Source organism: Pollicipes pollicipes, unplaced genomic scaffold, assembly GCF_011947565.3.
Source record: "Pollicipes pollicipes isolate AB1234 unplaced genomic scaffold, Ppol_2.1 Scaffold_7231;HRSCAF=8579_pilon_pilon_pilon, whole genome shotgun sequence".
NCBI lineage: Eukaryota > Metazoa > Arthropoda > Thecostraca > Pollicipedomorpha > Pollicipedidae > Pollicipes > Pollicipes pollicipes.
In genome coordinates this window covers 38,816,324-38,843,777 of record NW_023597034.1, presented here as the reverse complement: position 1 = coordinate 38,843,777, position 27,454 = coordinate 38,816,324, and the positions used below count along the sequence as shown (strand labels likewise).

The following is a 27,454-nucleotide window of genomic DNA, read 5'->3' as shown; positions in this document are numbered from 1 at the left end:
GAGAGAGAGATAGAGAGAGAGATATATATATATATATATATATATATATATATTATATATATCTATTCATATTGGATGCATGATAATGATGGCCACCATCCTGACGGCATGGTCCTGCGGTCAGAGTTCTGCTACGGCACGCTGCGATCACGTGGTGTGATTTTAATTCTTGTTGATAGATGGCAGCTGCGATGGCAGGCATTCCGTGGGGAGGGTTTGCTGGTAGTTGCACGTACTACCTGCGTGTATTTCACTATTAGAAGTTTTTACTCATCTCTTCTGGCAGGTTTAAATTGTGTTCGTACATCGATTGGCCCAGTTCATGCAGACGATGCCTATACTCCTTGCGTGTTGTTCCTGAGTCCGGCTCTGACAGCTCGCATGCATCACAAGCCACCTCAATGTGATCAGCAGTGATGCAATAGGCCGTGTTATGACCCGCTCCAGTCAAACATCGGCCGGATGCAACAGATCAGCCATAGCCTTACGGCGGCAGGTAGCGCAAGAGAATACTTTGAGTTCTCGGGATTTAGGCGGAGTATCTGCATATACCAGTCCGTGATTCGCGCTGGCAGGCCTCCCAAACCGTTCGTGGAGTTATCTCTGAATGATGTCGGGCGCCGAGTTTGTAAGGTCGTATCAAATTGGCTTTTAGAATATGCTCAGAACACTTCCTTCGATCGGTTTAAGCTCGGATGCCGAAGAAAAACACCGGTGGGTTCACACGACCCCTGCGTGAGATAGAGCCTAAATGTTTTATCAATTTGTTTTGACGAGATCGCAGCGCCTTAACTTCCCGGCATCCATGAACAAAAAACCTTCAGAGGATTACCGGTGTCCGGGTGACTGGTCAGTCCTGGAAGCCTGGCCGGTGGCAGTTGACTGCGACAGGCGGGGTCAAGCGGCGCGAAGCGCTTCAGCGCCGACACTTTATGGAGGAGATATCGTTCTGGAGAAGATTGCAGAGACATGTCACGTGCTTGGTATGCATTCTGTCTATGATTTGCGTGTCACATTATGCACCGCTGCTTTACGCATTTGTTCAACCATGCCTATATGAACGTCAATCTTTGCCATAGCGGAATGCTTTGACGCCGAAGCTACAGTACAGTGCTACGGCGCTTCAAAAAGATTGCGCCTGCAAAGCAATGCTCGCAAAGAAGCTTTCCAGCTTAATTTTCGCAAACGTACGGAGCCTTTCGCTTCCAAAAGCAGGCTAGCAACCCCCAATAAACCCCAAGAACCCAAAGTATTCTCTTGCGCTACCTGCTACCGTAAGGCTATGGACTATAAATCACCACTATGATGGAAGTACGTCCAATGCATTTTGAGCGTGAAATGGCCCCAGCAGCTGATGCGCTCGCAAAACCCCAAACACCACCACCTGTACAGCTCACGCGTTTCCCTTAGAGCTTGCAGCTTTAATACAGCACGAGAAACCTCCATGGCAAAAAGGCAGATCCAGGACAAACCAGATGAGTGCACTGCAGTGCGACTTACCGCTCGTTAACTCACGCTTCTTTTCGCAGTCTCAGTTTCTTAGAAAACTTATCTCGCGACAGTATCCTCACTAACGCCCGTCCCCTTCCACCGCACGTGACGCGCGGTCACAGCGTGTCGCAGGCCCGGTGTCGTGCGCCGCAGCGGGTGTATTTATACCCCGTACGCTGGCGCCGTACACCGCCGCCGACGCCGGGGCCGCCTCAGTGCATCATGGCGGCTCCCGACGAGTACCGCCGGCCGAGTTCTGCCGCAAGTACGGCGGCCCTGGCTGGCCCCCGACGGCGGCCCTGCTGACCCCTGGCACAACGCGTTCGCCGTCTACAAGGGCGGCCGACGCGCAGGTGCAGGCAGAAGACGCAGAAGGCGGCTGCGCGTGACGCTGCGGCGGCTGCGGCGGCTGGCGCGGCTCTGCGTGGTTTGCGGCCGGCCGGCCGGTGAGTCGCGGGCGACCGCCAGCGCACCCCGGCGGCCTGTATCGATCCGCGGACACGGTCAGGGAGGGGAGAGGGTGATGACGACGGGGTTGTGTGTGGGCTGTGCATGACAGTGGTCGTGGATGTTGCACTTCGGTGCAAGCTTACGTGTTGTTTGTTGACGAAGTAAATAAGGTTCCGTGCCGGCCTCTCCTTGGCATCTGGCACAGTCATCGTGATGCAAGAAGATGCATGAGCGTGCCTGTGGCAGGGAGGGCCAACGTATACATACATGCGATCGATGCCGGATCGGGTTTCGAAGCGGCTTTACGATTAGTGAAACACTCGAAGAATGTGATGGCGATGGGGTCTCAGCTGCCATCCGCCCGTGACACACAAGGACAGGAATGACTCATTGGGTTGTCTATAATGTGTCTATAATAACTGTGGGATGTCTATAATGCAGATGTCTATAATAACTTCAGTAGGATGCGTGACGCCGGGCTGGTGTTCCACAGACTCGAGCTACGGCGCCCTGACGGGCTCCTGTGAGGACTGCCAGGTGTTCTGCTGCGATAGTGAGTGCGCCGGCCGGGTCGACACGCATGACATCCTCTGCCGCAGCCTCAGAGATCAGCTTCTCGACCAGGTAGGCCGGCGAAGAACGGACGGGGGATGACAGGGAGAAAGAGAATGGGGTTATTGATTTGTGTGACCCGGCGGAAGAGTGCAGTGATGCGTTCGTAAGTTAAGGGCAGACTCCTGTCCATCTATGATTGCAGCGTGATACAATATGTACAGGTGCTGATTGGCTTGGAAGCCTGGAATGCCTTACCGTAAAACTGTATCCCATATAAAGGCCCTTCGGCCCATCAACTTGAGCCATGCTTAACGAGGGAGGTGAGGGCTAGGGTAGTAGTGATACAAACTAAACCCGAACCCGGTCGTGACCCCGCCCGGCTGTGTCCCGGGCGCTGTGATGGCGACGGGAGGGGTGGCTGCGCGGACGGGGCTAGGACCGGGTACTGGTGGGACTGCACCCAGCTGCACTGGACCGGGTACTGGTGGGGCTGCACCCAGCTGCACTGGACCGGGTACTGGTGGGACTGCACCCAGCTGCACTGGACCGGGTACTGGTGGGACTGCACCCAGCTGCACTCGGAATCGGTGGGCCGCGCGAAGATGCCACACACAGGACCACACCTATCAGAGGAGGAAGGAACGAGGCTGGACGGTGCGTTCGCTTCAGCTTTTAAGCATCTGACGCAGGACGCTTCTAGGCATGGTCCTGTGAGGCTGTGAGAGGAGAGAGGGGCCTATGATGCCGTGTCGATATCGGTTGGGAGTGCTATGGCTGGCATCACAGCGCCTTACCATGCCACTGGGGTTTCCAGGTGGTTGGAAATGTCCTGCCAAGCCCGGTCAACCTGTTTCGCGCACCTCGATGTCGGCCGTCGGGTTGCCCGCCTGGTGAGCTCAGCTGGCACTCGTGGTTCGCGCGCCAGCCCCGCGGCTGAGCGCGGCACTACAGTCGGCGGCGGTGGTAGTGCAGGCGTGGTGCACGCTGGCGGGCATGGCGCCGCCGCCCGACGGCCGGCGGAGGTGCGCGAACTCGCTGGAGCGCGTTACCACGAGCCTGCTGTCGCTGCCGCTGACGGTGGTGCGCGCGCTCCAGCTGGCCGCGCCGCGCCTCAAGACCGCGCACGTGCACCTGGTGGGCGCCGACCTGCCCGAGGTGTCGATGGCCTACAACGGCCTGTGCCGGCTGCTGGCCGGCCGCTGGCGTGCGCTCCGCCTGGCTGACGCTCGTCTCGCCGGACCAGCACGTGCGCGCCATGGCGACCAGCGCGCCACCCGAGCGGCCGCTGGAGGCCGGCCCGTGCCGCGTGGCCGCCTGGGCCGGCCTCTACCACGACTTCCACCGCGAGCTCGTCGAGACGCGCCGCCCTCAGTCCGCCGCACCTGGTGGTCTGCATCCACCCGGGCCTGCACTCCGACGAAGACTTCGCCTCCTGGCGGCCGACGCTGGAACTACTGGTGCGGTGCGGCTACGCCACGGCGCTGACGACGTACACCAAGCAGGAGTGGACGGCCACGCTGGAGAAGCTGGCGCTGGTGCGTGCGCGCGTGACGGAGAGCGGCGAGAACCCGGTCCGCTCGCGCCACGTGAAGCAGACGCCGACGGACAGGCGGCTCGTCTGGTCTTCGAACGCCTACTTTATCAGCTTCCAGGGCGAGCAGGAGGGCGACTGAACCCCGTCCGGACACGTCTGGGAGCATTGGCGAACGCGCGTGGCCCTGAGGGTGACTGCGGTTACAAGTGCTCGTGGTCTCTGTGTCGGACCTCTGGTTATCGGTAACTGCTAGAGCTAGCAATGTCTGTAGCTCTGGAGGCAGAGCTGCCGCGCCGCACTGGCAAGAAGCGAAACTGAAGCTGGATTGGGCGACAAATCTAGATGACTGGCACAGGGGCATAGTTTCGCAAAATGAGTCGTGGGCTGAACAGTGAAATGTGACCCAGCCTGCACCCAAAAATATGCCAACAAACAGGCCTTTGTCCGGATCTTGCCCACTTTCTACCCAGAATTGGGGAGGGGGTCTAAAGCTGGAGATGGAGGAAGGGGCCTGAAGTTCACCCCAACTGGATAGGAAACTGATGCGGTTGTCCTAGAGTGGAAAGATGCGGAGTGCAAACCCTCACATCTGGTTGAGCTGTTGAGGCGCTGATATAAAGATTTTAGACAACGCTTGTGTTCTGGCACTGCTGAAATTCATCTTCTTTTTGGGGCATTCCGCCACTGGAAACGTACACCGATGAATACTCCACTCAATGGCGGCCCGAAATGGCAGGTAAGAATATGAACTTTGTGCGTAACTCTGGACTATGTGGTACGAACTATGCGACTACCAGACTTGTCCTCTCAAGTGCATGGCCAATCAAATGTACAGAATGCATCACTCACTCGGGCTCAGTCAGGGTATAAAATGTGGCGGTGCAGAAAATGTCATGGTCTCGGGAGCTGTATACATCTCAGCCTGATTTAACCAGGAGTGAGTGGCAAGCCTATCGGTTAAAATGGGGAGCAAAGGCTGACTTAAAATGCAGCTGCCTGCCGTTTGTGTCTGGGATGCCAAGCATTTGAACCAGAACTCGATAATGTGATGGTTAAAACGTGGAGACTGATGGCATTATCGAAAATAAAATAAAACGACCGCCACGGTACGCGGAAGTTTTGGCTCATACGGAATGTTGCTCGAAAAAAACTGAGCAACTGCTCGACAATTTTCGTGTTTTCCACTCCTTTATGAATACATTGAATAGTCTCGAGTCGCTCAAGAACATCAATGCAGTTCGAAATAATCGTTCGGCTGCTGTCTTGTCCGATCTTCACTTAGACTGGGTGAAGTGTACGGGATGAGATTTTTATCCGCATTTGATTTCAGTACACGGGGCTATCTCGATTTCGGCATAGTGCAGGCGCGCCGATTACGCACGCATTCAGCACACGCCGCCGCGGAGCGCACTCCCTGTCCCCGGCCAGAGCGGCTTGGAGGAAGACCTCCGGGCACCTCCGCGTGGGGAAGTGGGACGTTATGGCCGCTATAGAAGACGACCAGCGCTGCAGCGTGTGCCGGAGCGTATGAAACAGGTCATTATGTCGACATCATGCCGACTTCATTAGGAGTTACGGATATTGGAAACACGGGTTAATGGGGCCGTGCAAATCGAACAGTTGGCGTACATCACTAAGTCTGCTGCCAAGGTCCAGGACGGGCGACGGTCTTGGTGAGGACGGGTGGTGGCTCTGCGGCCCGGAAGACTGCTGGAGGCGGTGTCCTGACCCGTGCTCTGGACCTTTCGCACAAATTACAGCTGACCGAACTCCACTGAGTCGACCAAGTAAAGGCTAACCGCGAGAGCGCGGCCGAACTGCGCAACTTGGCCGGCTGCAATTATGCTTGGATCCGTGCTGACACCCTGACAACTTCACCGCCTCGGGCTGTCGAGGTCACGTGTCATGGGATCGCACCCGGCTCGGCTCTGATTGGGCCTGACCCGTGCCTGGCCCAGCTCAGTGGTCTGCACTTGCCCAGTCGTTCCGGCGGCCCGACTCGTGACAGAGTCCCGTCCGGACACGGTTTGTCAGCGGGTCCTCACGGCCGTCGACGTCTCCTGGTGGTGAGCGCCACGGCTCCCTGCAGCCAGCGCGCACTCACTTGGGTCGAATGGATGACTTATGCGGCGCGCGCTCTTCTGAACCAGAACTCAGTGGGCGTGTGGTGCCCCGGCCGATTACAAGCTGGCGGTGAAAGGACAGTCAGGCGCGGAACACCTCGCTGGTAATCACAGGCATGTGGCCCTCAACGACCGGTTGTTGGTCGGCGGACTGGTGTCATGACGTCGGGACGAGCTGCGGACCAGCGTCGTGACGTCGAGGCGAGCCGCGGACCAGCGTCATGACGTCGAGGCGAGCTGCGGACCAGCGTCATGACGTCGAGGCGAGCTGCGGGCCAGCGTCATGACGTCGAGGCAAGCTACGGACCAGCGTCGTGACGTCGAGGCGAGCCGCGGACCAGCGTCATGACGTCGAGGCGAGCTGCGGGCCAGCGTCATGACGTCGAGGCAAGCTACGGGCCAGCGTCATGACGTCGAGACGAGCTGCGGACCAGCGTCATGACGTCGAGGCGGGTTGTGGACTAGCGTCATGACGTCGAGGCGGGTTGCGGACCAGCGTCATGATGTCGAGGCGAGCTGCGGACCAGCGTCATGACGTCGAGGCGAGCTGCCTGGCTCAAGGGATTCACATGTATCGGACCGAAGAGGAACGAACTAGAGCCTCGCTGCTATTCACACCATGAACAGGTCTGTGGCATCGACGGACGGATCAGTACGATGACAGATCAGATCTGATCCCGCCGGTATCGGCAATTTGTGGAGGCCTGTCATGCACAGATTAGGTAATTTTCACGCCATGTATCTACGCATTTTTCAAAATAGCCCAGATAGTCTGGCTAAGGTTGAGTTTCTGAAGATGGACGCTGTTTCCATGACTGAAAGGAGGCAGCTTAGTGACTGTTATAAACCTCTGAATACACTCAATACATGGCACAGCGAACCGCATGGCATGCACCCACTTAGCTAGGACAAAGTGTATATCCGTTACTGTGAATACCGTTGTAAAATGGTGTCCCTCGTTAAAACCGCGACGTAATGCCCCCACGTATTAAGTAACCGATGACTATACACTTAGAGCCGGTAACGCCTGCGCTTGGTACAGATTCTTGTTATACTTCGAGAATGGGTACGGCACGAATAAGAATTTTAGGAAATATTGAAGAGCTGCATCAACAAAATACCACATGCAGCGACTGGTTGTCCTTTTAGCCACAGCTGGCTTCCGCCCAATACCACCAATTGATTGACGTTGTGCTCCCACACCTTTGATGCGAGCGACTTTGCGGCGGGTGTGACGTCAGCGTGCGGGCCTGGCGCGCCACATCCGCCGCGGACGCGCCACACGACCGCCCGTCGTGCCGCTGGCGTGCATCCATCAGGTATGCTGTCATCCTGCGGTAAGCCGAGCAGCCAGCCGCCGCGTGCCACGCACTGGCTCGGCCCTGAGCTGCATCGGACTCGGCCGACGCCGACAGCGCTCCGACAACTGATCGCCGCGCACTCAGGCAGCGATGCGCTGAGTTGCAGACGATGGAGGTGGCGCGGTCCGTGCAGCCGAGCCGGCCCGATGCTGGAGATAAGGTCGGCCGAGTCAGCGGCGTCCGCCGGCGCCTTTGTCCGGCGGGACACGGGGCGGGGCGCGACCCTCGAGCTCGGCACGGGTCAGACGCGAGGGCAGACAGACAGGGGGAGGGGGACACCGGCGAACGCGACCCTCAGGCCCAGCGCGGGTCAGCCGCGGGAGCAGGTCGGCGGGGGGGAGGGGGACACCGGGCGGGCGCGACCCTCCAGCTCGACACGGGTCAACTGCGAGAGCAGACCGGCGGGGTGGGGATACCGGGCGCGCACGACCCACGAGCCGGCCGCGAGAGCAGACCGGCGGTGACGGCCTCTGAGTGCTGAGTGCGCGGGACCAACACGGACCGAGTGGAGAGACGGATCCTCTGGGATGTTCACCTGCATAGCATTTCAGTCTCGCCGACTTCTGCTTGGTTTCCATGATTTGCCCTTTTGATGCGTTGTTAGAAGGGAGAGAGATCTGAATTCGGTCGGTTGTGTTGGTGCCACCAATAGACTAGAACGGTTCTAGTACTCTGAATGCAAAGGTCACCTTTTGACCAATGGCTGCAGATCCCGAAATAGCAAAGGTAAATTAAAACAAGGAAACAGGCCAGCTTTAGGGCCTATGATGATGAGTCGTTAGCAGCAGCGAGGTTGCAGACCGCGGTTGTCTTGAACATCAACAAACTGGATAACCGGGTAACTTCAGTGGATCGGTTGTGGCTACCACGCTGATTTATGTTTTTGCAACTAATATATATATATATATATATATATATATATATATATAACTGTGTGCATGTGTGTATTGATAAGCTATAGCCGATTCGGCGTTAGCTGTCGCATTAGTGGTGGTTTTCGTCGGCATCGTTGCACTATCCTCACAATGCATCATACCCCAATCGGTTAAAAAAGGATTGCGAAATTTGTCAAGCGTGAAAAGGCTGCTTAAAGAAGCCACAGCCGCCCGAGATCTCGGCGAATCTCCCAGTGACGCAAGACCGTTACCACGCGACGAATTGCAGTCAGGCACGTCCAGTCCACGCGGCCAGTCACGCGCACACGGGAACAAACCATGGGTCAGATGGGATTCGGGCCTTATTGAGGACTTAATGGTGTAATAGAATGTGCTGTCTACAAATTGCTGAGGTGCCTGGCTCATGAGTGAGCCACCAGTCGTCAGCCAATTGGCGGCCAATGTTGCATTTTGTTGAAGCCACTCCCCTGTCCCACACGTTCTGGTTTATGCCAAAGGTCGAACCAACTTTCAGCAGTGAAAACGCTGTCCACACAGTTGCACGCGTCAAGTCCACTTCAGTTCAGTATGAGCAAAAGTTTCGGAAGCTGCTGCGTTCTCGTCATTAAGACATGATGTATATTATATTCATATATACAATGGATATTGTATATTATATGATATCCGCCGAAGATAGAGGGGGATGCAAATCGACGCAGTTTCATAAAGGTCGTTAGCGAAAATGACCATTTCTGGCCATGAGGTATACTGGGGCCCAAGTCCCACCATTTGTGAATGATCCTGCGATTTGATCTGCATAAACATCTGTGTTCCAAAAATGTATCTGAACAGCAAACATTGCGATTCAGTGATAACACGAATTTGTGTCGGTTCGTAAAATCGTGTCGATTTGTAACCTTATACTTTCATGCCAACTACATGATGTAACCAACCACGACAGTTGTCACCACATGCATGCCACCCTATACAAGACATCAAAATGGTTCTGGATTTCTCTTTTATCCGCAGGTGACCGTTGGTTTTCCTTGTTCAGCCTCCACAAATTTCGACTCTGTCAAGCATGGCGGGTGTAGCAGCGGTTCCATTAACTTTCGTTCAAAGCAGCGAGTTTTAATATTTTGTCACTGAAAGTTTTCTCAACCTCGCCAGATAAACTTATCTTGATCTTCGTCCTTGGTGCTTTTCTCAAATACTGAAGGGCACGAGACAAATATAGAGGGCGGCGAAGGAAAAGGGGGGGGGGGGGGGATCCCTCCAACGTAATAGAAGGCTGCACCCAAGCTCACAAGTTTCGACCCAGCTGAACATCCCTTGATATACATCACCGGTGACGCACCGTCCGCCTCGGCGGCAGTTCATTGGTCGTCGGCGGGTCTGACGTCAGGGGCACCTCTTCGCGGCTGGCGCCGGCAGTGCGGCGGCGGTGCTCGTGGTTGGCGCGTGTAGTGCGGTCGTCGGTGCCGTGATAATGAAAGCCGCAACTTGTGTGACTGTTCTGTTGACTGGCGTGCAAACGGCCATGTTCTGACGCGAAATCTGGGGCGAGGACAAGGACCGTCGAGATCAGCAAAGATGAAGAACGTGTGGATACGGGGGTGAAGCATACAGGACAACACCAGGTATAGCAAGACTTTTAATCTTATCGTCATTAAGATAATAACTAGTAATCGTACTTCAGACGGAACAAAGAGAAATAAGCAACGCCTTTCGGTCTCGGGATCTCAGCGGCTATTTCGGTTTATTGATGACCTGAGCACGGAAGCTTGTCATCTCTTGTGATGTTCTCAATCGGCTAAAATGGGGTTTTCGGTTCGCGTTTAATTGTCTTTGTTGTTGAATCATTTTTTCAACATTGGCCTGCTTTTTGTGATTGGGTAGATAAATCCGGCATAAAGTACCCACTGCGACTCGTCAATACGTACCCATAGGTACCTTTTAGAGCCCCAGCGTTGTAATTTCGATAGCGGACGGACATTTCAGCATTAGGGGAGACGGTCTTGTAATTTTAGGGTCGCTGTGACATCAATGGGTGAATGTGATAGTGTCACGCATGGACCTTGCTCCAGACGGCTTTCCCGGACATCTCAGAGGTAGAACGCTGGAGTCGTAATCAGGGGACCCTGATTCGAATTCCGCCAATTCCAATGAGAAAACTGACCGGAGGCTGCGCCCGCTACGCGAGCTGCGGTACGTGCCGTGACCTCTCGGAGCGCCTGGGGCCCTGCGCTGGCCAGATCTCACCGACCGAGTGCGGCGGGCAGCGAGCAGTGCCGGTCAGTCGCGGTCTGGTCTGCGGGCGCGCACGTGAGCCCCAGGAGCGAGGAGACCGGTCTGGCAGTGCGGGATGCGCAGCAGCGTCGGACAGCTGTGAAAATGGCCTGGAATGTGATCGCGTGTAGATTGCTGGCGTCACGTCGACCGTGCAGAAGTGAGCGAACGGCAGCCCTGGTATATGGACCCGGGCGGATGAGGCCCGAGCGCTGCTTCAGGGACGGTTTGTGGCTGCTGCGGTGTGGAGATTGGTAGCCTTGTTCACATTTGGCGCAGTGCTGGCTTACAAAGTCTGTATTCTGTGGAAGATTCAGAGGACATCGCGGAACACTCGAACCTGAAATGTCGTCGTGCACAACATCTCTGCCGTTATGCCCAACGTTAAGTGCCTAGTTGATATTTGTGGCTTAATGAACGGAGCGGAAACAACCGAAGCGTTTTATGGCGTTATACAACCTACATTTATCATCTTTCTGTTTTGCTTTTGATCTCTTGTGACGTCTGCTGCTGTCGAAAACGCTCACTGCACGTGGGCAGCACCGCCGTGAATCCGGATGACACGCTGCTCCGCAGGCCGTTACCTGCACGAACCGTCATCCAGAGTGGTAGGTGCTGTAGTGATACACGCGTTTGGTCGTGCTGTCAGTGATAAATAACCACTCACTACTTGGCGCGCCACGCCAACATATATGAGGTCACGGCTCGGTCATGATTGCACCCGCCCGAGTGGCGATCACGCCGGCCATTCCGGGACAGTTTCTCGCCCTCGGGCCCACGCACGTGCCCTCCAGTCAGCGGCCATCCGCCGGGACGGTCCGCCTCGGAGAAGCTCTTCCGGGGCCGCGGTCCTCCATAGCCCCGAAAGGTCAGAAAACGGTGACCTTTCGGTGAAGGGTGAAGGTGGAAGGTCACCGAACGGTGTGCGCCGGCTGACGTCAGTCGTGCGCACCGTAGCGTTGGCGGCCCACACACTTCGGCTGCGTGTAACGCTTTCCAGACTAAGCGTTTCAGTGTCGTGTTTGTTGTCATCATTCTTGACAGCTTTTGGCTATTAGAAAACAGCCGATGTAATAGAGTCGTCAATGAAGTTTTGGAGGAATGTTTGATCCACGCTAGACTCGTGCTCGATTTGGTTTTAGCGAGGTCAATTTCAAACACGACTCAAAGCGTAAAGACCTTATTTCGACTCGGCAATGCCTGAAAGAGCAGCCGAGTCGATTCCAAGCCGCCTCAAGCCTTTTTCGAGGGCTCAGTTCTTATCAGTCGCAGAGTCGTGCACTTGAGCGTGATCCAATGTAGTAAACCATGGAAAGCATGAAGGACGAGCCGGATGCCACCCCTATGCATATATGTTTTTGTGGATCTGCAAACTTACTACATTTTCAACTCAGTAACATTTTATATGGCTTAGCAAACATTACCTTTGAAAGGACGGAGTGGCGCTGAGAGAGCATCGCTCTGTGCGTCCTGCACAATGAAGCTGACTTCGTTTGGCAGCACAAAAATTACGGGTGGGGTCGGCACATCACAACTTTATGGTAATCGTAATGCTGATTATTTTGGCACAAACGTGTGTTTTGCAAGACTGCGCTTTGCTGTAATAGAATAAACGTGTCCTACGCGACGGAGTAGTTGCTGCTCTGTTTTGACCACACTCTAACGTTAGAGTGACTGCTTCGTTACTCAGTCGTGCCGCCATCCATCATGCAGCAGACCACTTTCATATCTAGGCTACATGTGATTCTGAAAACCCATCGTGATATCATCTATGCGACAAGTTTGCTTGGAGCGTAAATATGCCCCAAGACATTAGCCTTTTCATGACTTGACGTGAAGTCGTTACGTCCCCCCCCCCTTGCTGAGACCGGTCCCCGCCTCCTAGCACACGCGATGAGGCAGACCCTGGTGCGCCGTGCGTGAGGCGGGCGCCGCTGACTGCACGCGCGCCGCCTGCCAACGGAAACAAGGGGAACAAGACGGCTTGGCGTCGCCCTCATCCATCCTGTCCGTCCCCGTGATGAGCCTGGCGGGCTGCGCCGATCGCCGCTTGAGATAAGGAGACACCCGAGAGCTGCAGCGACTCGGCCAGGTGCAGACAGCGCTGAGTGAAGTGGAGTGAAGTCGGCAGGCGAGGCAGGCAGCGCCGAGTGAAGTGGAGTGAAGTCGGCAGGCGAGGCAGGCAGCGCTGAGTAAAGTGGAGTGAAGTCAGCGGGGGAGTTCGGGGGCGCGCCACTGACCGACAGTGGCGCCACTGACGGACAGCTGCAGCGCAGAAGCGCCAGGAGCTCTGATCCAGGCCGGCAGACGTCATGCCGTCAGCGTCACGGTGACATCCGTTCCGATAGACATCCTGTCGTCAGCGTCACGGTGGCCTCCGAGTCGGCGGCGTCCGGCCGTCTGCTCACCGCGTGACGGTAGGCAGCAGCCGGCGGCGCTCGGGGCTCGAAGGAATCGGACCTGGCGTCATCTGGGGGTACGGCAGAAGCCTTATTGGTAGGCAGCTGTCTGTTGTCGTGCGGCACCACCGCGGCTCGTGTGGGTGCGTGGTTTAGTTGTAGACATGGGTAGCGCGGAGGTCCGTGGTGCGAACGTCACGCAGCCCCCCTCCTCCAAATGGGTGTGACGAACGATGAAATACACGCGGGAATGGCATTACACCATCTCTCTTGAACCTTTCTGAGAACAATATCTCAACAGCCAGTTGGATTCCAAGGTCTTCTTTTTTTAAATGGTAACCAAGGGTGAATATCTGATCGAGTCAGGTGAAGGACAAGCTTCTATTGCCTCGCTTATCGCACGAGAACCAAGCCAACGGAGCAGTGTTTTTGAATGTTTTCGGAGTTTCTTCCCCTCCATGGTTTCTTCCCCTCCCGAATCCCTCTGGGATCCACTACCGGTGTTAATTAACTACACCGTTAGGTTTGCATGGGGCAGCGGAGGCGGTGGAGGTAAGATAGTTCAAGCATTTGAATGCCTTATGAACAAGTCCCAATTCGAAATACTGTCGCCTCAGTCAATGCGTTTTCTTTTTTTGAAACAAAGGACACCAACCGTGCTTCACAGCGAAAACCAGAATCACCTTACGTCGGCGGTCATTTACAATGACCGGTCCAATCGAAATGTCCAGGCTCTATTAGACACCACAGTTTCCGTAGAAATTAAATTCGGCGACGTCCCACAACAAATACAGCTCTAGAACTGGTTTAGCATGCAAAATCCTTTAAGTTCTATTTTGCGTGAACTACTACATGCGTAGTGTCAGTTTCGTTTTGTTTTTTCATATTGTCTTTCTCACACGTTTCACGTTGTCGGTGTGCTCACTCCCAGCTCAGTCTGGCTATCTGCCATGCTGCACTCTGCACAATGCGGCCAAGCACTTCCAACGTCGTACATTGGCTTCACACTGTTGACCTGTGGAGTCGAACGATAAACACGTGCGCGGCGAGCCGCGGAACTCAGGCGCTCCGCCGCCGTCCCCAGGCGTCGCGCAGACCCGCCGCGAACCGTGGAGGTCGTGTTCTCCGCTGGCCACACCCCTCAGGCAACCCGGCGAGACACTCCCAGCGCGAACGGCCTGTGGAAGCGTGCTTCGCGTCGTCCAGAATGGGCGGCGATCATTGTGGTCGGGGTGGGCGCACGAAGACTGCATTCGCGCAGCCCTCGGCTCGATTCACTGTTGCTTGACTGTAGTGGGGCGATGGTGGAAATGTGACGCCTAAGTCTGTATCTTTATCTCCGGAAGATAATGGTAAAGGCCCTGCAGTCGGCACGGGCCCAGCATGATAATTTCTGGTCTCCGCGTAGTGAGAGGGTCAAAGGAACGTTGGCTGCTCCGTGAGGACGAACAATAGAAACGAGAACTGTTCTCCATTTTTAGCATTGGAAGTTCACTTTGATGTCATCTTTTCTTGTCCTTCCCTTGTGATTCGATATCGTCCAGCGCTATTGTTCAGAATTCTGCCGGGTTCTCAATAAACGATTCATCATGTGACATAACAACAGCTGGCACTGTTCACGCGGCCCGCTATCTCGTGTCAGATGAATTGCACTTGAAAAATTGCCGCATCTGGTGTGACGAGCGTGACGCTGTCATAGCGTCTCCAGAGACAGAGTAACAAGGGGCGACACAGACGTTGACGAAGCGATCAAGTCTAATGACCATGTTTCACGCTTTCATATTTTGCGTTACCAGGGGCGGCGCTTAATAACTGACGGGCCAGAGAGACGGACATGCAAGCCCAATGGCAGTGTATGTGTCAAGAGATGGTTTGGTGTCGAATTCCCCGAGTCTGAGTGTCAGCTTGGAGATGTCTGCTAATTATTCAGATGAAGATAGAGGTGACAAGTTGTGCGATTCCGTTTGTGTGTGTGTGTACGCAACGAAACGCCATTTGGAACAAGTTTTTCCTACATTTAGTGCCTTTTTCATTAAGATAACTGCGGCTCTGATTTGGTGTGGATTAGAGCACTCCTGGCCGGCGGTGACCTATTCGAAACTATGGGATTAAGGAGTGTAGAGGATTGAGGAAAGACTACACACATCTGGTAATCTGCTGCTGCCGATGTGCGTCCTGCTAAGAGCTCTTCGGACTCTGAGCAGAACACAGACGTTAAGACGAGTCGTTTCGCCCCATTGTCCCGTACCACAGCGGGGGGGGGGGGGGGGCAACGGGATGCAATCAAGCGCAAATCAAAACACTGTAATTCACTAACGTGACCCTGTGGCTAAACTCTCGCCACTGTACTGTGCGCGATAACGTTCTATTCTATTCAAAAATAGAGTGGGAGGCCAGAACGGCCCATTGATCAAGTGCATTGCCACCCTTTGCCCGTGTCAGGTGACTCTGGCATTTGTTGTCGATGGTAGGATTAGAGTGAGAAAGATGAATGGGGTTGCAGTGGATAAATTGTAGTCTGGAGACGCGGCTGGCTTTTGCTGGCCACCATTCCAAGGTCATCGTCTTGGTTACATTCACCGCACCTGCACCTACCGATGACTTCACCATCATGCACGCCTGCATTGTGTATAGGACAGGCCATTGCGTTATCAGTTCGTACCAGCAACTTCTCCGCTGCGGTCCCGGGCTCCCCGCCTGTCCCTGTATCTGCCTCTTACCTCGGCCCTGGTTCCGGTCTCCGCATCGATCTCCACCTCAGCGCCGGTCCCACTCCCCCTCCTCTGCGGCGGACCGGCCCCTCGACACCCGCTGCGGAGGCCCTCTCCGACCGCGCGCCGAGCCCGGTCGCTGTCGGCACTTTTGATCGGCGTCGCCGGACACCCGCGGGCGGCCTCTCGACGACGCCGCTCGACAAGCGGGGTCTCTTCAGGAGGCCGGCCGCGCCGCCGCCGGCACGTCCCGCGGCTTCTCCAGGGTCGGAGGGCATTGTGCCCGCGTGCAGCAGCTGGGCTCGCCTCTGTTTCGCTGCTGAGCTGAAGCCGGCAGAGAAAGAACGATTTTGGCCGCGTGCGAAATGCGGACGGGTGGTCTCAGCCTTTGAAATGCTCTCGTTTCGTCTGCGAACGACCGGGGCAGGTTCTCTGGTCGTTGCATGTTTGAGTGAATCTTACTTTAAGGAGCCGTTTCCCAACCAGCCCCGCCAATCCTGCTTGGGATTCCCAGATTCGCAAATGTCTGCAAGTGCATGTGTTATGAAAATTAAATTGCTATTCATTCCGTTTTCTTAGAAGGCGGGTAAAGTTGCTTCGCCCGCTGATGCAAACAGCAGAGTTTAAACCAATGGCAGGCTAATGTTATGCGCTCATGTTTATATGCATGCCTTGGGACTGACAAGATAGAGTTATACCATGTGCATAACGATTCAACCCCGCGTAGGAAAGTAACGAAGGCTGCGCCGAACGGGGCGAACCTGTGCTGTGGGGCTCCCGATCCTCCCTGGTCCGGGGGCTCAAGACGCTCGGCTCCCCGTCCGACCCTGACGCGATCACCGCAGCCGCTCAGGTTTGAGCTCCGAACGACCTGCTGCCACCTGACACGTGTCCGCCCCGTGACATCACCGAGCGGCTCCGGCCCTGGTCACGTGACGGCCTCGTGACCGGACAGTGACTGCGGCACCGGCGAGCGTCACGGGTGTCAGCCGTCGGGCGGTGACGGGCACGGATGGTCCGGCGTCCGTGCCCGCCCCACTGGAGCCCGATCCGGTGGGCGAGAGTGGCGCGGTGATTTGGTGTCTCCTGTTGCGGCTGCACTTTGTCGCGTGACGTCAGAGGCGATGTTGATGGCCTGATTGGCGCCAAGCAGTCGCCTGCTTTAGAGCTGAGCGCTAAAATGCTCAGCTCTCAGAAAGAAAGTGTTATGCGTTTTGGGAGCGGGCCGACAGAGTAGGCGCGCTATTTTCAATCCTTCTGAGACACTCGGCTACTCACGAGTGGTTGTGATAGGCTTCCCTCCTCCGAACCCCTCCTTATGTCCGAAACCAATGGACCGATTTTTCGGATCCAAATTGCTGTCGGATTCAAATTGATGCAAAGTCACGTATTCCACAATCCCAACATATTTGTTTTAGGGACCGGAAAGACGCTCGTGGCGCGTAAGGTTACGTCAGTTTAACATTTTCGTAAATGTGTGATGCTGCGTCACTTAAAAAAGCAATGTAGAGCCAGCCATTTACGTCTGCACCGGTCCCATACATGGCTAGCTAGGCTGTTCTCAAAGGCAACTAACCGTAGGTCTCTGCAGCTCGTTGCTGGAAAGAGATCAGGTTTGATCACAGACCGAGACCAATGTCTAATGCAACACGTGCGTGGTGATCGAATTTGAATGTGATATCAAAAGTCGGCACTGCTTTCAAGTTTGCTTAACCCCGTCATGAATTTGATCCAAACCAGCTGAAACATCCAGGTCAAATAAGGTCAAATAGCGCCATTAGGAATCATGTGACGAGTTTCAATTCTATCTGGTAGAAGACGCAAGCAATGCAAATACGTATTCACAACCGGGCAATGCTAACCAATGATGACCTTAAACGGTGTGCTCTACATTTACACGCGGTTTGAACTTAGATAGCCATATCGATGATCGTTTTCGGTGCTGTCACAATCCTGCCCTTCCTGAGGTCTAAGCCCCTCTAGTTTCAGAGCTACACGCCCGCGAAAACGGGAAGAGTATTCCAAGCCCCCTTGGCATTCATAACGTCATAACAACGTCATTGAAATCCTGTCATTCTATAAGTTAGCGGCGATCAAAACCAGGAAAAATGCAATTGGCGAGGCGTTCATATCTGGGATTTATGAGCACGATTTTCAGATATAACGTTCGTCAACTGGCTCTCAATCAATGTTTTGCAAGATACGATGACGCAATCAAACCATGACGCATTGAGGAGCATATTTGCTAAATAGAATTGTGCTGCCTCGAGCAATATTTTCCACTTTAAACTACACCATGAGTTGTATGTGAGCTTGTTTCATCATATCTGATGCTCGAATATATATATAAATGTGAAGCTTTCCCTTTCAGTGTCATGCCATCCATCAACCCGCGTTTGGATGTGTGTGAACTAGGTGAGTCTTCAAGAAGCACACGACACAACAAAGTTTGCCATTTCAACACCACGATAGGTGCATTGGCTGAAAATTCGGGTGCTTCGGTTAGATGACCTGACATTTTAGGTCACGTGTTGCCACACCTTTAGCGGGTCATGATTATGTAATTTTGTGATCTATTATATGAAAAATCTAAAAACATCAGTTGTTATGGATGGAATTTGGAGAGTGAAAAAGACGTCTTTCGCGCTGTATTTCGTTGCCACCTTATTAAGTTGTCGGAAGACCGATGCATTATGGATCAACCCCTGGTTATCTAGCATGTGGTCATGGTGATGGACTTGCCTTCTGTGCAGCTGACACAGTGTGTTTGGACGCATCAATCCAAGGAATCGTCGCATATCAAGCTACGCCAAGCAGACGAAAACAAGCCCAAAAAAGAGTTCGGTACCCGTCAGAACACTACCCGTGTGTATGATATAAGCGAGCGTGACCTGATCCACCACATTCAGAAAGCATAGGTCTGGTGCTGCTTTATGGGTACTGAAAGTGTCATGTCGTGGTTGAAAATCACCCCGAAACCATGTACTGCGAAGACAAAGGGCGGGAAGGGAGTGAGTTAAAAAGTAGTCCTGTAACTCGCTTGGAATGGACAGAAATGACGTGGGTTAAAAAGCAAACACAAGGCGTTACTCAGATCACGCATAGTAAGGGAAATTGCATGCAAAAACACAGCGTCCATCAAATTATGGCTTCATCGCCAACGTTTGTATCTATGCGTGAACTAATCACTATTATTTGTGACAAAGCTAGAAACGTTTTAAGTAAATCAAATTTGGCCTCACAATTGACGGACAAATGCTCCTGCTTGCTGCAGCGTCGGATTAAAGCCCAGACACCTTTCTTTGGTTCGAAACCCATGCATGGTGATCAAGTTAAAACCGGTTTAAACAGACGCTGCACCTCGGGCGCGTGCATACAGAAGTATTTCACACGACCAACGCTCAACTTCTGGCCAGATATGCTAATGCCGCGTCATGGCGGCTGTGCTGCCTTGGTTTGCAGCACTTTTAGCCCATGTTGCGGCAATCGCATTTTGCCCTCGTCACGATATGCCAGTTGACCCAAACCTGGCTGTCAACACGCGCCGCGCGCTGACCCTGGACTGCGCCTGATTGATTACTCGCCACTGTTCGTGACCGTTACATGCTACGTGGTGGTTGTGGAACATAACAGACAAAGCTTTGAACAATCTAGAAAATGATTTTGAAAAGTCAATTAGTGTAAACTGGCTGCAGGCAGGTGGAATTCAGCAGGGAGAAGATAGGAATCCGTCTTAATTTGCGTGTCATTCGACAACAATTGTTCTCACTGATGTCGTGTTCGTGATGGAGACCGGCTGGAAACGGAGCGTGCACGGGCAACATTTGTCACCTACGAAAAGCTCTTCATAATTCCGTCAGGACATGGTTCTGCCACAGAGCTCTCGCTGCTGCTGCTCTTGCATATTCCCTTTGATGGATTTTTATGCGGCGGCTCGCTATGACTTATAGACATTAGTCATGAGAGCTGGAAAGCCGCAGTTTTGGCATTCCTGCTTTGCAGTTATTAGCCTATGTCTAGAGTGCAGCGGATGTTTGTTTGACTATGGTGGCCGCGTGCCGTCCGCCTGAATGGCTGGCTTTGGTCGTGAATGATGGGCCCATGCACGTGACAGCTGAACCCTCGAGTGGGGTGTGTGGGTCCTCAAAAGCACTGTTTGAAAATGGGTAGTGAGCCTTTTCTCGACAGGTTGCACACACTTTCGCGTGTAAGCATGTGAATTGGCAGCGTTTTAAGCATAGCGCGCGTGTTTGTCATGGCTGTGCGCCCACGGAAGTCGGTGCGAGCTTCAAACTGGACACGCATGTTTGTATTCTGCCTGGGGCAGGCCCGCATTCATTGTTGAACGACACGCATGAAAGTCATCACATGTGCGTGTGGAGTGGGCCGTGTTTTCATTACTTCCCCAATCTTCTCTGATATTTGAGGGATTTACGAACTCTCTATTCAAGCTCCAATTCCATCGATATTACGAGGGACGACAGAGCGTGTGGAAGGGGTTGTAGTATAACCGTCCAAAGTTGTGTCCTTGACATTTCAACTGGTTTCTTTGCATTCTCAGATATCAAGAACGAATCGTTGATCTCAAAGTAATGCCAGTTTCTAATAATCAATAACATAAAGTTACAAATTTGTTGTGAACCTCATCCGCCTGGATCAGTGGTTTCAGTCCAATCGTTATCATGTTTCGTTAACGGGATCGCTTTTGAGGCGCCTTTTTCCCTCCACAACACCGATGACAATGATTGACGCAATTCTTTTTATAACCTTTTTCAGCCATAACATGGCGTGGCGTGGGGAAATGGAAAAAATTATATTCTTAATGTGATATTTTTGAGAAGCATGACGCTTTTACGATGCAACTGTGATACGTGATTTAAGGGAGGTAATTACTGGTGTAAATTTTTCTTTTCTTTTCCCGTACAGGGTCTTCAGGAGCTCTGTTATGCTCATGGTATCCCAACTCCCTCCCTAACCCTTACCTTGTCATGCCAAAAACGCATCTCTTGTCGACCAGAGTCTTGAACAAAATATCAGGCGTGCATTTGACCATTGGTAAACGGCCAGATCTTACACTGAATTGAAAGTCGACTATTGTTATTACAATGAGCGGGTGTCAAAAGTCATGTCTGGGTCGTCTGTGGATCGCTTGTCTATGCTTGATTGAAGAGGAGCAAAGTTTTAGGAAAAGACGCCAAACAGTCCCATATTCAGGACCGATTTGTTGGGCTAAATTGGTGCTCTTATGATCGAGTCCAACTTAGTCGCCCCTTCCGAAATGGAAAAATGGTTTAAATTATGCAAACGACCTTATATTTTCTAACAAGTAAACCGCTTTGGATTGCAAAATCTGTGATAATACGAAATCCAATTTGCATCCTGATGTCCAATTAAGGCTCATTGCAAGTCCATGCCCAATCGATCAACAACACTCCAATGCGGACTTCGGAACCCCGCAGTCTGATCCCCCCCCCCCCCATCCCTGTCATTTTCTACACCAAAACCGCACATTGGCGTGCGGGGATCATAGCTCATCCGAAACGGCGGAGCAGAGGTCGTAGTTCGCATGCTGCGGGTAGGGCTTGCGCATGTCACTCAACGTTTGAGCTGACCTGAGACCGACCGCTGGGATGCGGCCGCTGCAGAAGCCATTTAGCGGTGAAAGCATCGCTGTTGCGTGCGGAGAAGGAGCCAATATACTTTAGCCCGGGAATGCTAACCCAGCTACTGCAGAGTATCCAAAATTCGGTGTGAAGTAGATAGATGGATTTTTCGGGCACGTCTGTTTTTTAAAAGCAGTTTCCGGTTTGTGTGGCTGATGATGCTGAGCTGCGACCTTGCCGTTTTCAGAGGATGGAAGCAATAGATGAACTATACAGAACTCCTATTCCTGGTAGGTCGTAAAATAACTTTATGATAATCTCGTGTCATAAAGCCGCAGCAGGCTCGACCACTAAATCCAATCTTCTGGGTCCGAGCAACACAGCATACCTGCAGCAACAGAAAAGTGGTCTTTATGAACCTTGGACCCTATGAGCATTGCATATGCTCAAAGGTTCAATGCCTCTTCCGAGCCCGAGATTCCACTCTTTTTTTCTGTGTCAGGGCTGTGTCAGCGGGCGGGCTCCGGCGGGACCAGACAGAGCCTTCCCTTGTGTCGTTCTACCTTGTGCAAGGCCTCTGTCAGCTGGCGGCTTCTGCCAGGATCACACAGGGCATCCCCTTCTGTCCTTCTCCCATGTGTCAGGGCCTCTGTCAGCGGGTGGCTCCCGGCAGGATCAGACAGGGCCTCCATTCCTCCGTCCCTCTCCCTATGTCAGGGCCTCTGTCAGCGGTGGCTCCCGGCGGGGCCAGGCACGGCCTCTGGGCGAGCCGGGCCGGCCGATACCGGACCGGCCGCTAATGCGGGGCTCGCGTGCCGGCGGGCGGCTCGGCTGGTCGGCCGTCGACCACCGCACCGCTCCCGCCGCCGAGGCACGAGGCAGCGCCGACCACCGGAGCTCTCGGCCGACCCGCCTACCAGCTGATGATGTCACGGGACCGATGGCACGGACCTGACGTCACAGTGCTAGTGATACAGACATGACATCACAGGCCTGCTGGGTGTAACGGGATCGATGGCACGGACCTAACGTCATAGTGCTGGTGATAGAGATATGACGTCACAGGCCGGCTGGGTGTCACGGAATCGATGGCACAGACCTGACGTCATAGCGCTGGTGATAGAGATATGACGTCACAGGCCGGCCGGGTGTCACGGGATCGATGGCACGGACCTGACGTCACAATGCTGATGATACATATATAACGTCACAGGCCTGCCGGGTGTCACGGGATCAATGGCACAGACCTGACGTCACAATGCTGGTGATCCAGATATGACGTCACAGGCCTGCTGGGTGTCACGGGACCGATGGCACGGACCTGACGTCACAGTGCTGGTGATGCAGATATGACGTTACAGACCTGCCGCCACAGGTCTACCGTCACGGATCCGCCCGCTCCGAGCTGCCGCCACAGAATTGTCAACGTACATGTTACATATATGTGCGTAGTCGAAACGTCATGAAACCATTCATCTGTTCACATAACTTTGTGGTCTCGGACAAATATTATCCACGATCAAGCCCAGGCCTCTAAACTGCTAAACCACTCCTGGGCACATCTGGGTCGGCTGCTCCGGCGCTCCGATAGCTGGAGACGTAGGCCAACTCACGGGCATTGCGCTGTGCGAAATCCCCACAAACATTGCCTGGCGACAGGGCGCCGGTGCCTGCCTGTCGCCAAACGCTGCGGGGGGCAACATTGGAACGCATTGGAGCGCAAGGGGTGCAGTTGCCGGGTCCGGAGGTAACAAACACTCCTCGTCCGGTCGTGGTGGCCATGCTCGGAATGTTTTCTCTATCCTGAGCTGGACGGACGTAAGCTATTGCGACGGCGCCGTTACATCGGCGTTGCATGAGCTGTTAAATATTTAGCGATGTTCCCACAGCACTTGGTTTGCAGATCCAGTAGTTGGCAGTTAGCGGCATGGCGCGCCTGTCGTGTACCGGCGACGCCACGCACAGTTTTACCCTGCGACGCCGCCCATTATGAGATCGGGAAGTGTGCACAACTCGTGTAATCGTGCATTATTTACTAGCGCGTGCACGGCTGAAGTTGTTAGCAGCGTAGCCTCTTTCGTTCGGTGTGTCGTTGGACCGGTGAAATACGCAGTAGTTACTACTTACCAGAGCCGGCTCGTATGATTTGTGTAATGCACTTGGGCGTGGACGCGGGAAAGCTGCTGAGGTTAGAGCTCCCAGTCTGGGAAACGGCGCGAAATCAAGCTGGTCGTCAGGTATCGGGCGCGTTATATGAAAATTGGTGAAAAATTATGAAAATTGAAATGATGTATGAATGTAAAAATGAAATGTGAAAAATATGAAAAATATGTGAAAATATTGCCATAGGACATTGGTCTACAGTCTTGAATATTTTCAGCTCGCTTGTACGCTCCGATAGTCGAAAAGTTGTGGGAGGTTCCATGCATTAGGAGCCGCCATGCCTGGAATATTGGTGTCTGTCTCCGCTGGCGCTCACGGCTCCCACTGCACTGCCGTCGTGTGTGTTGATAAGGTGCGAGGCGCGGTGTCAACACGGATGGCTTCGAAAGGAGGACACGCTGCATGGACACGGACGCTGCTGCGGTGTTGCTCTTGAGGTACCGGCTAGCGCTGCGGCATTCTCTGCGTCGCTACTGGGATGGATTTCCATCAGACGCGAATAGGTCACACCATCGCCAGCGGGACATTGACCTCCTTCACCCGGTCTGGTGTTCGGTGACTCGGTGATGAGCACGCCGCGATGGGTCACGAAGCTGACTCGCCCGGCACCACTGCCCGGCACCACTGCCCGGCACGCGTCTCACCCCATCAGACCCGTAAAAGGTGCGCTGACCCGGGCCCCTCTTCCCATCTACCCCTGTTAACCTGGCGCATCGCTGGGGCACCGACTCGCGCCTCTCTTCGTTGTGATCCTGAGCTCGCCCCTGTCGCCCTGTACTCGGCTGGGCGGCGGCCGGGCGTGGCCATACACAGACGGCTCCTGGGGATCACAGGCCGATTTACAGGGGTCCAATATGCTCTGATGGCATACTTTATGGCCAAAGCGCACACATAGTTTAATTTGCACGAAATTGACTGGGGTCAAGCCTGCCGACCCCACTGGTGGTCGCGCTCACGGGAGAAGGCTGTGCTCGGTGGGGACCATCGGCCGCGGGCATGATGTCTCTGTCCCATCACTTTGGCGGATGACGTGATTACAACCGGATACGTTGAAAGAGGAGGAGTGACATGTCATCCCCGTCAGCTCGGTGATGGGGAAGACAGGCAGTCATGACTGTGATCCCACAACGGAGTTGCAGTCATGACATGAAAACAAAGAAATATATCGAGCGTTGCATAGAACGGACGGACCCGAAATGGGCTCCGCGTTACGAACGTGTTGGGATAGTTTTGCCTCGGGCAGGCGTTAATGTTGTGATCTACATAGCATTTGATACGACTGACCACCACGTGATGTCCGGTCGCGATCCTGCTGTGAACTGAAAGCCATATCGGGCCCGTGTCACCTGACTTTTAAACAGGGGCGGCGACAAAATGACCTACGCCAGACCGCGCACGAACAGAGCTGGCTGCGTAGTACAAGTAGTGTCGGGCTTCGCACCATGGCCCGGGCAAGGTATTGTATACGGCGAGGGCAGGAACCCGTGTTGATTATAACCGGTTAAGCGATCGAGACTAGCCGAGACCACGCCATCGCTCTGTAGGTGACTGAAAGAGGTGTTCAGCAGAACTTCTAAGCTGGCAGATGAGTCGACGGCTGGCCTCCCGCCCGTCCTCGGGGCCGAGGCGGGCGCGTCGGGCGGGGTTCGCTAACGGCTGCCTGCCCGCCTCTGTTGCAGATGAGCGTGCCGCGGGCGTGATGCTGCCGGCCGCCCGCCTGCGCCTGCTGCCGCTGGCGGCGCTAGTGTCGCTGGCGTCGGCCTTCTGTCCACAGCACTGCCGCTGCGACGACGCCCGGCTGGAGGCCAACTGCTCGGGCGCCCAGCTCGACAGCTTCCCGATCGCGCTGAATCCGCGCCTGAAGAGGCTCCTGCTGGCCGGCGGCGGCATCCGCCAGCTACACCGCAACATGATGGTCTCCTCATACAAGCAGCTGGAGGTGCTGGACCTCAGCCGGAATGGTCTGCGGGACTTGCAGCTGGGCAGCTTTGCGCACCAGCACCGGCTGCGCGAGCTGCGGCTGGCTGGCAACCGGCTGTCGCAGCTGGCGCCGCGCGTGCTGGCCGGGCTGCAACAGCTGCGCGAACTGGACCTCAGCGGTAACCAGCTGCAGAGCCTACCAAGCGGCCTGCTGCGCACCGTGCCTCTGCTCGAGGACCTCAACCTGGCTGATAACCAGCTGCATCTGCTACCGGCGGACAGCCTGGCGGGCGGCGCCGGCCTGCGGCGGCTCAGCCTGGCCGGCAACCGGCTGCGGCAGGCGCCAGCGGCGGCGCTGGCGCAGCTGCCGCAGCTGGCGGTGCTCGATCTCTCCTCCAACCGGCTGGCGCAGCTGGACGGCGGGGATCTGGTGCTGCCTGAACTGACGCACCTCAGCCTTGCTGGGAACCGGCTGGCGCGGCTGGACAGCGCCGCGTTCGCAGACCTCGGCTCCCTGCGTCGCCTCGTGCTCTCCGACGCCGGGCTAGCGCGCCTGGAGGGCGTCACCTTCGCGCCGCTCGCGCAGCTTGAGGAGCTCTACCTGGACGGGAACCGCCTGCGGCGGCTGGGCGGCGAGCCGCTGCGCGTGCTTCCGCGGCTCCGACTGCTCTCCGTGAGCGGGTGTCCGCTGCTGAGCGCGCTCGAGCCGGACGCCTTCGCCGCCGGGCCGGCGCTCCAGGAGCTCCTGATCGAGCGCAACCCGCGCCTGACGGCCGTGCCGGCCGGCGCCTTCCTGCGCCTACCACGTCTGCGTCGGCTCAGCCTGCGCGCCAACGCGCTCGCCTGGCTGCCAGCCGACGCCTGCGCCTGGCCGCGCTTGCAAGCGGGCCTGGGCGACAACCCGTGGTTGTGTGACTGCGCTTTGCGCTGGCTCGCCGAGGCGGCAAACAACGACAGCTGGGGTGGCGCCGCTTGTGCGCACCCGCCGGCGCTGCGTGGTCGACCCGTGTCCGGTCTCTCGGCGGAGGAGCTGGGCTGCGCGCCGCACCGCACAGCCCCGCCCCTGGCGCTGGCCGCGGCGCTGGCTGGGGTTGCTGGTGGCGCTGGCGCTGACGGCCGGCGCGCTGCTCGCCTGCCGCCGCCGGCGCCGGCTCCGCAAGCGGCTCCAGGTGTTCGGCTGGCGGGGCCGGCCGGCCGCGTCCGACAAGGCGCCGCCGCCGCCGCCGGCCGCCACATACTACTATCGGGACGCACAGGGGCTGGACGGCGGCGGGGACGTCAGGCTGGTGCCCGTCACAGAACTGTGACCGCCGCCTGTAGCGGACCTGGGGCGAGACGTGAGCGATTCCAACCTGAGCTGCGACCGCAATAGACCTAGTCCTCCGGGGGGCTGCAGTGGATCTGGTCCTGCGGGAGATCGCAGTGGACCTGGTCCTCCGGGAGGCCGCAGTGGATCTGGTCCTCTGGAAGACCGCAGTGGATCTGATCGTCTGAGGGGACGACGGTGGACCTGGTTCTCTGAGGGGCTGTAAAGGACCTGGTTGTCAGGAGAATCGCAGCAGACCTCGGGAGAGACCGGAACGGGTCCCGGGCCGACCCGCGCTGTGAAGTGCACCAAAGTGGGAAGCGGAGGGGAACACGGTAGGCCGCTAGTCTGGCGGGAGTGAGGTGATCGTGCCGCGCGATTGTGGCAGGGGCCCGTCTGTGATCGACCGAAAACGCTGCCGTTGCGTTCAGCATATCATAGATACTGGAGTGTTCCGGTTGTGGACTGATTGCCTCGGATTGACTGAGCTGTTGAAGCGACGCTGGGCGTGGATGCAGTTGGGAAGATGCGATGCAAGTGTCGTGTGGTTGATGCTTCCTTGGTCTGTAAAGCCGTGCTCATGCATTGGCATTTCGGTATTTGCGGTTATTCGCGTGCATTGTGAGAACCGTGGCGGCCAGTATCGCGTAAGTGCTCATGCCCAGGTGTACTTT

The 27,454-nt window shown here is 55.3% G+C and overlaps 1 protein-coding gene across 1 annotated transcript; it reads left to right on the top strand.

Moving 5' to 3' along the window:
- The first annotated feature begins 9,844 nt into the window (after positions 1–9,844).
- On the top strand, positions 9,845–26,815 carry LOC119110087 (leucine-rich repeat and fibronectin type-III domain-containing protein 3). Its single transcript, XM_037233828.1, has 4 exons — positions 9,845–10,029; positions 25,234–25,760; positions 25,839–26,528; positions 26,795–26,815. The coding sequence occupies exons 2-4, from the start codon at positions 25,254–25,256 to the stop codon at positions 26,813–26,815; spliced, it is 1,218 nt and encodes a 405-aa protein (XP_037089723.1). The 5' UTR covers positions 9,845–10,029; positions 25,234–25,253.
- The last annotated feature ends 639 nt before the right edge of the window (positions 26,816–27,454 follow it).

Coding starts and splice junctions, on each gene's coding strand:
- LOC119110087 (XM_037233828.1), top strand. CDS start 25,254: ATGCTGCCGGCCGCCCGCCTGCGCCTGCTGCCGCTGGCGGCGCTAGTG. Junction 25,761..25,838: donor TGCTACCGGCGGACAGCCTG/GCGGGCGGCGCC, acceptor GCGCTGGCGCAG/CTGCCGCAGCTGGCGGTGCT. Junction 26,529..26,794: donor GCTGCGCGCCGCACCGCACA/GCCCCGCCCCTG, acceptor CGCCGCCTGTAG/CGGACCTGGGGCGAGACGTG.